Source organism: Oryzias melastigma, linkage group LG20 (genome assembly GCF_002922805.2).
Source record: "Oryzias melastigma strain HK-1 linkage group LG20, ASM292280v2, whole genome shotgun sequence".
In the NCBI taxonomy this organism is placed as follows: domain Eukaryota; kingdom Metazoa; phylum Chordata; class Actinopteri; order Beloniformes; family Adrianichthyidae; genus Oryzias; species Oryzias melastigma.
Window position 1 is genome coordinate 18,302,675 of NC_050531.1, and position 13,099 is coordinate 18,315,773.

The following is a 13,099-nucleotide window of genomic DNA, read 5'->3' on the forward strand; positions in this document are numbered from 1 at the left end:
TGCAGCCCCTCCACAGCAATTAGTCCGAGTCGTCTGAGTTAGGGCTGGGTATTGGTTATAATTTACAGAAACGATTTGATTCGATTCACAAGAGCCCGAATCGATCAGATTCCGATTTTTTCCGATTCTTTCGATTCTTCAATTCAATTCAATTTTAAGTTTACAAATGTATACATATTTGGTTAGAAATACATTAAACATGTATTATTTAATTTGAATATATTTATACTAATCTGATACAGTTCACATATTGTAAAATTTATTAGTAAAATATTGAGATTGTTAATATCATACAGTAATACACAGATTCTCAAAAGCAGAAGTTCTAAAAAAAATGTTCAGATCATTAACATTGTAAACATTGTTTTGCTTTTCCTGGAGGCCGTTTCAGTTTGGTCACTAGGTGGCGATCGCGATATAGAAGTACACTTTATTCAAGAAGAAGACAACAGTATGAGGGAAAAAGCAAGTTTTAGACCACAAATAGTTACTGTATTTTTTTGGTCAACCGAGCGTTAGCATTAAACGTCCTATGGGAAATTCTATTGAACGTTAGCATCAGGCTAGCGGACTTTAGCTTTACGTGCTAAATCGATTTATATCTTTTGTGAATCGATTATTGATCTATTAAGCTTAAATCGATTCAAATCGATTAATACATTTTTTAAAACCCAGCCCTATAGTCTGAGTCACGTTTTTAGAGAAAGTACTCTATGTATCAATCTAAGTGAGCTTGTTCTGGCTTGTTCGAAGCCCACACCCCTCCCACTAAAAATGACGTGGAGGAATCTGTCAATCGGGCCAGCGGGAGCCACATGCTTTTACTGAGGCATTTGATTGGTCAGTTTATAACTTGAATAACTGTCGACAAAGAAAAAATATCTCAACAGAAATTGATTAGAAAAAAAGATGTTAAGCAGAAAGCATCAGAGCAAGAATGGTTATTCAGACAAATAAAATAACTGAGAAATAACTGACTGTTTCTCAATGGAAGTCTATGGGACTTTGGACTTCTTGCAACCCGCGAGTATTCCTATTTGGAACACAGAAGTGTGGGGGTTTGAGCTGTCCATTGTTATTCACGTCAATGGTCTGGTATCGCATCTGGTGTAGTGCCGGGCAACAGTACCGGACGCGTCCTACAGGTCCAGTCCGCCTCCAGTACTGCATCCCGAGGGTTGCGGACCCTTGATTTTATGAACAGCCATCACGCCAAAAAATAAAAACGAATTAGTGCCAGCCAAAATGTCAAAAAGTGACACGTAAAATGGTATGCAGTAGGTACGAAACAATTCTCCTTCCTGAAGATTCGGTTTAATGGTGTAACATACCGTATGGTTTTAAACTGAGAATTGTGTCATCCCTAATGCACAATAATCTCATTACACTTGTGTTCCATTTGAGGAGATTTTATTTGACCCCGTGTTAATGGGCTCTCGGTTTGAGAGTCATGAAACACTTCTCCACCTCTGACTCCACCAGCAGCAGATACAGGAGCTGCAGCAACGATTCTGATAATGAAGCAAGAAACGGCTTCTCTGTCTAATTTCATGGTTTGTTTGTGCTTTAGTCAAGACATCAGGGCATCACCATTATGTAAATGGCCTATAAGCAAGCGCTGTGCCACATTCAAAACCAATGACTCATCGTCCCCATATGTTCCATTATTGTAGTTGTTATCTGGAGTGAGTTATTCTGCAATAAACAGGGGCGGTGACTGAGCGGTGACTGAGCAAATGGGGGGTAGTCAGATGGCGTTCGGCAGTGAGGGTTTGAACTGCCGTTATCATGCCAACGATCTGCTGGTGGATGGGAAGTGAATCCATGTGGCTTAGCTAATGTGGTCAGGAAGGGCTTTCATCACATAGCAGGTGTGAAGAGCTGTTGCTTTGTCTTAAAGTCCCACTCCTATCATCTTTTGATCTATTGTAAAAGAGTTTCCAGTGATCTTTTAATTATGATTATGCCGTTTTTAGCAAAAAATCCAAAAAACATTTGTTTTCCGGGAAATAGCTGTAGTTCATTAGAAATTCACCTCTGAATTATGTGTGTGCATGGAGTAAGCCTGCACTGACTTCCCATCAACCCTTTGTTAACACATTCTTCCATTAGCTTACACCTCCAAGCTAACATTAGGGGTGTAACAAAAATGGCGAGCAATTTCAAAGCAAAGACGTTCAAGGATCAAATTGTTTACAAGTTGATTCATCAGAATGGAGCGTTAAAAACTAGGGCTGTGTTGATTAAATCGATTAATCGATCTGAATTGATTTATGCTTTAGAGACCAATAACTGATTCATAAAAATATAGATTGATTTAGCACATAAAGCTAAACTCTGATGCTAACGCTTAATGAAATTTCCCATAGGATGCTAATGCTAACGCTTGGTCGACCTGACTAAATGAACGTCTTTATAAACTCAGAGGCATGAATTTTCCAAACTCTTTCAAGCAAACATTTTTAAAGTAACTATTAGTGGTCTAAATCACATTTTTTCCTCATACTGTCTTCTTCTTCTGGAATAAGGTGTTATGTCATAGCGCGATCGCCACCTAGTGGTAAAACTGAAACGCCCTCCAGAAGAAGCAGAACAATGTTTACAATGTTAATGATTTGAACCTTTTTGTTAGAACTTCTCCTTTAGAGAATCCATGTAACACTGTTTGATATTAATCTCATTATTTCACTGATAAATTCTACAGCATGTGAACTTTATCAGAATAATATAAATACATTCAAAACATATATTAGATTATTAATGTATTTCTAAACAAATGTGTCTAAATATGTAAACTCAAAATTTAATTGAATTGAAGAATCGAAAGAAACGAAAAAAATTGAAATCAAATTGTTTCTGGAAACTATTATCGATAACCAGCCCTATTAAAAACATGGTTTGGGTCTTTAATGCTCCTTAAAAATAAAATGATGTGGAATGCACCACAAATCAAGTAGATCACAGAGCCCATTTTTATATTTTTCTGTTACACTGATGTCACCATGGGTTCCTGTGGGTTAAAATAAGATCTCTGGGTCATATTATGTGAACACACGTACTGTATTTTCAGAGGATGTTTGTCTAATTGGAACATAACGGAAAGCGAGGGAGAGTTCCGTTTGGCATTCCGCCTTTCTTTGTTTTGGGCTGGAAAAAGGAGGACAGTTAGACAGGTGCCACAGACTCCACTTTCATTAATTAACCTTAGCAGCAGTCTATAGGACAGCCCCCTCATGACCTCCGAGACGTGATGGATGGCCTGGCAAGGTTCCTCCTTCCTTTAATCTGGGCTTGTGCGCCTGTTTTCCTGTGACTTTGCGCGTGTCCCCATCGGAGCGAGGCAGCTGGTGGAGTGCAGGTCCATTTAGGAGATCAAAGCCGCGCTCCACCCCGACATACGCAGGCCTGTCCGCTCGCACCGCTTAAATCGCCGCATTCCTTCCACGATTAGCTCGGCATTTCCCAGCGTCATCTATTAACCAGATTACAAATGAGCGGCGTTCGTTAGGGGCCCTTTCGCCGGCTTCTGTGGGAGCAGAGAAAGTTGGAGCTCAGCGATAACGCTCCACATTGGCGCTGGAGGCGAGGAGCAAGGCGGCAGAGCCGTTTTCATCTGGGTGTTTTGAGGAGCACCGCGGGTGTGCCATCTCAGCCTCGGAGAATCCAGACCCTCGGCGGGCTTGGAATTCGTGTTTTGACTACCGCCGCGCTCGCTCTCGCCAAGAACAAGGCTCTGAGATCAATTAGCAGCTCTGTTTGTTAGAGCGAGTGGTGGAGGCGCGCAGAACCAGAGAGACAAAGCTAGCTGATTAGCGCAGCTTATCAACAAACAGGGTATTAGCTGGAAAAACATTGTGTTGGCTAACACGTGTTACGTTAATGATGATGCACAGATGCTCTGATTGCAGATAGAGGAATGGGAGGCTTTTGCATGTCAATGAAATGGAAATGCAGAGAACACCGGCTGTTTATTGCAGGGATTATGGGCCTGGATGACTGCAAGGCGACCTCTGGGAGTTACTCAAACAAAGGTCACACGGAAGATGGATAAACTCACCAAACCAACATGTGTAAACACCTACTTCCCTCAGGAACTCCAACTTATAAAAGCATGTTTATATGTGCAGACTGACCCACTTAAGCTGTAAACTATGTAAATACGCACGCACTAAAAAAAAAAAAAAAAAAAAACATTCGCAGCTCTGGCTTTGATCAGCCGCGGACTGCAAAGTGTCTAATTGGAGAGCAGGTTGTTCTCTCTGGCTGCTTCCACGTCTATCCCTCTCTGCTCTTCAGTCCCATCCAGCCATCTTAATTAGCATAAGCTATTTATTTTATTGCTCGCAAATTGGCAGCCTTGTTCTACTGGCAAGTCTGACCGCAGACGAGGAAGAGCGATGGGAAGGAAGGAAGGAGGGGGAGGAGAGCCAATGAGCCCGCTGGTCGTGTTTGTCGGCCCTAGACGTCAAAACAATAATCAAACTGAGGGTGAAAACGCTGGAGAAACTTATTTATGTTTCCCAAAGGAAAGTGGGTAAACTCCAGGGATGAGTTTTTGCAGGAGCTGTGATTTTTTTTCCCTCTTGTGACATAAGAGAAATCCTCTTAAGCATGCCAGACATGTGGTTTCTCTTAACACCTCTGCAGTTTGCATAGATCCACATGTCTGTAGGCTTCCAGACAACCTCATGTCTGTCCCGATGCTTTGCTTACATTCACTTCAAGGTCCGGTTTACCACAAAGAAGCTTCTAGCAGCCACTGTGACTGCTTTTATATGAGAACTGGACCAAGTGAGTGTGATGTCACCCACAGAAAATGACATGCTTCCAGCTAAATGAAGTCAATTCGGTCGCCGTTTTTTTCTCAATACAAAGTCCGCCATGTTGGAACCAGAAATCATCATTAATATTGCTACACTGGTAAAAATTGCTGACATTTTTTACAGTGTATGGCAACCACTTTCGCTAAACAGAAGTGAGTTGTTGGAAGGCCACACCCCTTTTACTTGAAAATGGGCAACACGAAACCTGTCAAAACTCAATGAATTATATCGATGAATTGATTTATATTCCTACAATCCACCTAGATCAGTCTGTCTGATGCAAAATTAAATAAATTGATTAAAATTTATATTGGAAAGTACCATTTGGATACGGTAGGTTTATTTTACTATAAGATATCCTGTACTGAAGATGTCCTTCATTAATCTGAGATCAATAAATCGAATCGGGTAAGAATGATCAAATATCGACTTTGGATCGTATCATCAAGGACAAACTATGACATGAATGAATCCTTGTTTAAATGAATCGTTACACACCTAATATTCTAACATCTATAATGACTGAGGTGTTTATGTCAAAGTCTATTGGATTTTTGCACTACCTATTTGGAACATGAGGGAGGAGGGGTTACTCGGTCCAGTTCTCTTATACAGTCAATGGCAGCCACATGTCCAAACACTTTGCACGCCGGTGGAACATTGAGCTTTTTTGTGCGCGGTCACATCTGGCGTGGAGACGCTGTGTCATCACAGAAGGATAACGGGTTCCTTGAAAGGGAGACCCTCCTTTTCCAGCGCCGTTTGCCCCTCCCTCCATTAAGACCGGGGGGTTTGGGGAGGTGGTGACATCATGGGCTCGGATGACATGCTAAATACGGTGCTGCCAGTGAGCGCGCTCACTTGTGAACCTGCCTCTCCATCTGTTTCAGTGAATGGCCCCTCCACATGCTTGGGGACAATGATTGATTTAGTGCTGAAAGAGTTGATTTTCCACTAGCGATTAACCCTTCATCAGCGGGACATGAGGACAGAACAAAAAAGCGGGGCGGGCCAAGTCAGTGATGGCTGTGGAGGGGAGGGGTGATGAACAGGCGCGCTGTATCAACAGTGGTCATTTACTTTGTCGGACAAAAACAAAACAGAGAATGTGCACATAGTTAAATACCAGAGGAGGCGGTCAGGTTTAACTGCTCCTCGGCGCTGTGTTGGTGTAATGATTAACTCTGAGAGCTGCAGCTTTATGGAGACGTAGAGGACGAGGCATCAGGGACACTAACAGCTGAAAGGCTCTCTTAATGTGGGAGACATATTTATTGAAGATTCATTATAAATCCCAAACACTTGCAAAGATTGAAATTAGATTGGAACGAAAGTTCCATTAAACAGCATTCCACAGACTCTTCTCTGAAACAAACCCTAATCACCCATCAAGCCAGTTCCAAATGGCAAATGTCCTCTCCCTCTTTCACTAGACAAAGGCTCCATATAAACAGGCTTTATGAAGCCATTACAGGCCTGAACATCAGTGAGCGAGCGGGGAAGCTGGTAAGCTAGAGGTTGCTTCTCTTTCTTTACTTTAACTTCCTGTAATAGATTCAGCTGCTTTTGTTAAAAGCATTTTTTTTTTGTTTTTCAAAATAAAATGAATGAGTAGCTCACCTTTCGTATTTTCAAAACCATTTTACCCACTTTAAACTGTTAGACTGATTTCATCGATTCACTTTAAAATATTGATCAATAAAATCCATCTATAGATTTTTTCTTTAATGGCATTTCTTGTAACTCAGTGAGAAAAAGAACTGCTTGGCTTTTAGCTTTTAATAAAACCATTACCAGTTTTAATAATGCAAACTCTATTTTTGAAATTAAGTCATATATAAGACACACTGAACTATAAGGCACATTGAGTCAGACAAAAGTCAGTCAGTCAGACATTATTAAATGCGTTCACAGTAACTTTAGAATTTGTTTGTAACACGCTACACGTTGGCCACATAAGAAGTGTTAAACCTGTTAGTGTGTTCCAAATACCTGTAACTCCTAACCTTGTTTGCAACACAAAAAGGACAGATACCACTAAAACAAACATTACTATGTTAGTAACGAAAAAAAAAAAAAGAGTCCAGCGCCGCTACACATTAGCCATGTTAGAGGTGTTAGCTGTGTTAGCGTAGTCACAATACCTGTAACTCCCAACCTTGTTTGAATGCATAAAAAACACAGATACTGCTGAAAAACGTTACAGTGACTACTCTAACTCCCAAACTTGTTAGTAACGTAATTAAAAAAAAACAGTCTGACACCGCTACACATTAACTGCGTTAGAAAAGTTAGCATATTCACAATACCTGCAACCCCTAACCGTGTTTGCAATGCATAAAAAGCAGACTGATACCAATAAAGCAGTTATTACTGTGACTAGGCTTACTCCCAATTTTGTAGCGTAAATAAGAACAGTACAGTACAGGTACAAGTTAGCCATGTTAGATGCGTTAGCTGAGTTAGCGTATTCACACCTTTAACCCCCAACCTTGTATGAACACATAAAAAAGAGACTGATAGTGCTGAAAAAAATACAGTGACTATGCTAACTCCCAACCTTGTTAGTAACGTAATTAAAAAAACACAGTCCAACACTATTAGCCACGTTTTTAAGGATTAGAGGTGTTAGCATATTCACAACACCTGTAACTCCCAAACTTGTTTGAAACTCATAAAGAAACTCACTGATACCGCTTAAAAACACATTAACCTACCTATCAGTCCCAAACGAGTTTGCAACACATAAAAAACAGACTGATGGTGCTAAAGCAGACATTACTGTGACTACGCTAACTCCAAACCATGTTTGTAGCATAATTAAAAAACACAGGATGACACCGTTACGCATTAGCCACATTAGAAGCATGAGCCCCGTTAGCCGCATTAGCGTACTCAGAATACCTGCATCTTCCAACCTTGTTTGGGACATAATTAAAAAACACAGTACAACACCGATACACATTTGCCAAGGTTGAAGCCTTAGTCGTGTTAGCGTATTCACAACGCCTGTAACTCTCAACCTTGTTTGCAAACACAAAAAACACACTAATACCTCTGAAAAAATCATTACAGTGACTATGCTAACTCCCAACCTTGTTTGTAATGTAAATTAAAAAAAAAAAAAAAAAACAGTCCAGGACCGCTACACATTGGCTATTAGTGTAGTCATAACACCTGTAACTCCCAACCTTGTTTGACACTTAAAAAACATTGATACATTAGTGTTTTTTTAAATTAAAAAATAACAAATATAAAAACTTTTAAGTCAACCTCATATCATGGGAAATAAAGTAATTTAGGGAGACAATATTATATCTAATAATTTTCATATCTTAGATTTTGCTATATCTTTTCCATCTAATTACCGCCATTCAAATTAAGCAGATTATTTTTACACTACTACTACTCAAAAGTTTGGAAAATGTAACCATCCATTTACAACCAATTCATTCCCGCCCCACACCTGCGATAAAAAGTTCGACACTTTAGAATTTGGTGAAGCTATGGGAGATTTTTACCTTAAAACTCGCCATTTTCCCTCAGGAAACACAATGGAAAAATGTGAAATTAATGGCACCTATTGTGCTACAAAAAGCTAGGCTTTGCTGCGACGCTAAATGTCAACTGTCGACGGAGTGAAAATGCAGCTTGCCTTGGCTTTCATCTTTGGGAGAAACATAATCAATACAGCTCTCAATCCCCCCTTTCTCTCTGCTGGTGGACAGGCTCAAGTGGGCCTGATGGTCTTCAATTAGGGGGCCCAGCAAGATGCTTGAGTGACTCTGGAAAAAGCAGTTTGCCACATTCACTTAAGCTACAATGGCAGACGAACTGTGGCTCTATCCAGCGATAACTCCCTGCAATTTTCGGTTTGATTGGCCACATCTGCACCCATCACGCCAGCTGCCAGACTAGCGGGAAAATTATATTATCTTGGGTACATTTCTGCAACTAATGGCATCAAATAATTGCCTTAAAGGACAGTACATCTATTTTTTCAGCTGTTTTAAGTGCGTTTGTGTGAAGAGGAGCTTGGACCAGCACTTGAGCCTGAAAATCTCTGTGTAAAAAAAAAAAAAAATCACCCTGCAGCTGTTAGCATAATTTTTATCATGTCAGTCATTCTAAAATCATAATCCGAGAGGGTGAAACGCTGTAAAAAAAAAAGGGCTAATGCTCCTCATCGGCTAAGAGGAAACTCTCTGGGAGGCTGCGCATAAATATTTTAGATTTGCTCGCTGTAAAACTGTGGATGTGATGATGTGTGCAGTCTTTGCTTCCATCAGCGGAGCTATATGCTTGAGCGTGTTTCACAGAAATCGGTTAACGAGGGTGCAGGGGGGTTTTTAAAGGCGTGAATCAAACGGTGTTGACTCTAGCCTTTATAATTTTGCTAATAAAGTTAGTGGTTTTAGGACGGGATTTTCAAAACAGAACATTTTATAGGATTATTTGCTTTAAGAAGAGGTAAAAGGGGGCAGTACAGGGGAAAGTGGAAAGATCCAGATGTGGATCCTTATGAACAGAGTCATCAAGGTGGTCCTTCAGCTATGGGCCGTAAACTGCTGCGCTCAATAGAGCAGCTGGGAACAGACCTTCTCGATGGCTACCATGTAAACAAACCCAAACCAAACACTTTTACGTTTGCCAGTCGGAGTCGTGACCTCTGCCTCCTGCTTTGCTCGTCTTTTCAACATCTCACGTTCCGTCTCACCTTCAACCTCTCTGCAGGTCCCGAGTGCTCCAGGAACTTCACCTCCAGCGGCGGTGTCATAAAGTCGCCCGGGTTCCCGGAGAAATACCCCAACAACCTGGACTGCACTTTCATGATCTTTGCCCCAAAGATGTCGGAAATCATTTTGGAGTTTGAGAATTTCGATTTGGAGCCCGACCCCACGCCCCCTGTTGGTGTGTTCTGCCGCTACGATCGGTTGGAGATCTGGGATGGCTTCCCTGGAGGTGAGCCCAAAAGTTTACCTGTTTTTCAGAAATGATGAGTAGAGATTTATTGACTAATCGACTATCGTCGATATAGTTCTGCTTTTGAGTGTATATTCATAATTACAACTGGTTGTTTACTTTTAAAGTAGCCGTAATTCCTGGTAATAAAAGAAAAGATAATTACTACCAGTCTGGTAACGCTTTAGAATACAGCCTACGTTTTACCCTGTAATTACTGCATACAGTATGTAACTATTGGGTAATTATTTCCCAATTACGGGGTACAACGAACAAAACAAAACGGATAACCTAAAGGAGAATGGGGTAAATACAGATAACCTACATTGAAGTTATTTTTTAAACTACTGGCTAATTATTTCTTAATTGCAGAGTACAGCCTTTAAAATGATGTGGCATGTAAAAGACAATTCTACAGGACAGCCTTAATATTCAGTGTGTTGGAGCTATGAAAGTAGTGAGTTTGAAAAAAGGGGGCGTGGTTTCAGACAGATCTGACAGTAACGGTGAATGTTATCTTCCAGTTATTTATTTTAGCAAGTCAAAATGTGCGACGTTGGGGTAAATGATGAACACATACATGTACGGTACAAAATCTCACTCAGGGGATCACCTCACTACTGGGTTCTGTTCATACAGAGGTTAAGTTTCATGACAACGTGAGGAGTCAGTGGGAGATATTTTACCATGTTCTCCACGATCTGCAGATACTTAGCGCACTGTGATTGGCTGTTGTATTCATCAGGTCTGCTGCTGTGGATCCACCCGGGTCTCTTATTCCCAGACCCTCTCCATTGACCACAATGATCTGACATCTCTGAGGAGAAAACAAGAAAATAATCACAGATGATTAAAAGCAAACTGAAAATTTCCTTTCGGGGTTGTTAGGGATAAACTGAGCAAATAGGTTTGGAAGTTTGATCAAGCCCTTCTTCTGTAAGGCTTTATCTTCATACTCACCATTTACCAACAGTGGAAGCACATCGTAGTCACAGTTTAAGTCTTAGTCACAACTGCACTTACAAATGGACACAGGTGGTCTACTTGTTAAAAACGGACAAACTTGGATGAGGCATGCAAGTGACCAACAAAATATGAAGGTCATAAACCACTCCTTGAGTTATCCATTTGGACAGTGTCAGTAATGAAGATTGTGCTGTTAGGGCAGCGTATGACAGCATCACCTGTACAGAACATTCTCACTCTCAAGTCGTCACATGTTGACGTTTGGTAAAGGATCCTTCTGTGTCACATTCTGACGTTTTGGGTGTCCCCAACTCATCGTTTTCGACATACTGGCTGTTCCCATTAAATCTCGGGTCCCCAACATCCAGACCACAAACCAGAACCGGTCCAGTACCGCGATGCATAGTGCACCAGTACGCAAACCCTAACCTGACACTGGACCAGATGCGGTACCGGACCTGTACGGGTGTCTTAAGCAGTACTGGGTGCGAACTGGAAATACCAGACACAAACCAGTACTGGGTTAAGATAAGGTACCGGACCTATTCGAGTCCAAAGGACCAGTGCGCATCCAGTACTGCATCCTGAGGGTTGCGGACCCATGGTTTTACAAACAGCCAACACGTCAAAAAACGACGAGTTGGGGACACCCAAAACGTCAAAAAGTGACGCTGAAGGGTCCTTAACCAAAGCAAGCAGCTTACATTATCCTTTCAAATACTTCACAATACACTTAACATTCGTCCCACTACAGTACATTCCATTATCATGAGCACTCTTAGGGTAGCCGCAAATGCCTCAAAGGAATTAAAAGACACACCCGTGCTCCCTTTAAGATGTGTCCACACCCGTCTACAGCCCTCTATGGGCTTGGACAATCTAAAAACCTGTAGCACTTGTACAGGTCAACCCTCTGTACAAGTGTATGTGACCAAGACTTTACCTAACTCATAATTCTAAAATAAAGTACACAGTTACCAGTTACATGGTCGATGTTTTAAAGTTAATGACCTCCAGATTATCATAGATGGTTGTAAATAGCCAATAGTTATCTAAGAATGCACATTGTTTGAAGCTTTCCCCCAAAAAGTTAGCCGGTTGTGAAATAACTATGATCTAGATTTGGTCTTTAGATGTTTTAGCTCTAGATCTACACTTTTAATAGTAGTCGCAAATATACATCAAAGTTCCGATTAAGTATGACCAGACCTTGGCAGCAATGATAGGGTTAAATGTGAGCTGTATTTTTAAAATTTTGATTAAAACAAACTTGGTGGTACTAAACACTTGTTTGACCGTATCAAATGCTGTCAAAAACTCAAAAAATGTGAAGTAAAATGTTGTTGCTGGCTGATGTTAGATGATGAAAAGCTCTTTTTCTGAATTAAATCATTTTTTAAAAATATTTTCTGCTTATATAGCTCATATACTCTACATGATGGCAACGAGTAAAGAAAACTTTGTAAAATGTGCCTTTTTGGAGGGTTTTTTATTAACCGCATTGATTTGTATTCTTGTTTTATGAAGCAATGTCTTTTTTGTAGCTTCCACCATTTGGAGGAAATAAAACTTCGCATTGTAAGCCAATACCAGACTGGACCCAGATATAACAGCTGTCATGAAAGCAATGTCCAGTCGTTGCTCAATGCCAAACACTTCCTCATCACTGCAGCACCCCGCCCTTCCTTGTTTTAATTACGGTCTGCATTGTGTCCTGCTGTTTGTTAGGGTTAATTCACTCGGGAGTTCTAGGTCTTATCTGTGATGAGATATTTAGGTTTTGTGTGACATTCCCATCGCGCAGGAAAGTGACTCGAACAGGAATTTCCTCTGTTGGGTTCTCTGTGTTTCCCACCAAAAGGGGGATGGTGGAGGGGGGCAGTTTTGCCCACTTTAGCTGAAACAGTTTGAACCGTCTAGTTGCAGGGTAGCTCAAGCCCGCGGCACTCACATCGACTCGCACCACATAATCAAATACCGCCTTAAATCGGCATTCTCAGATCCATTCATCTTAAAAACCAGCAGGTGACGGACGGAATGAGAAAGGGGGGGGGGAGGCCGTGTTCAAAGCCTGGCTTCCACAGCCCGGGATTAGGCTTTGAACTCAGACGCGCAATATTGCATCTTCGAGTTTTTTTTTTTTTTTTCTTCCCTGGCTCCTCCAACGTAGGGTGCAGACAAGATGAAAGCCTTTCTCGCCCATCACAGACAGAAAATTGAATTTTACCCAGCCTGCTCCTCATCAGCATTCAGCGGGTTTTTGCGGTGCAGGTGATGGGGTTGAAGTGTTAATCGTTGCACCTCTTGGAGGTGCTTTTACTTAAAGACCCTCTCCGATACAAATCTGG

The 13,099-nt window shown here is 41.2% G+C and overlaps 1 protein-coding gene across 6 annotated transcripts in view; it reads left to right on the top strand.

The window, feature by feature from the left end:
- The window catches only part of nrp1a (neuropilin 1a), a 77,568-nt gene that overhangs the window by 21,301 nt on the left and 43,168 nt on the right, over positions 1–13,099 (top strand). For all 6 annotated transcript variants that reach the window (XM_024280326.2, XM_036217397.1, XM_024280327.2 and 3 more), the window contains one exon: positions 9,558–9,785. In XM_024280326.2, the coding sequence (XP_024136094.1) occupies positions 9,558–9,785 (228 nt within the window). The remainder of the gene's footprint in view (positions 1–9,557; positions 9,786–13,099) is intronic.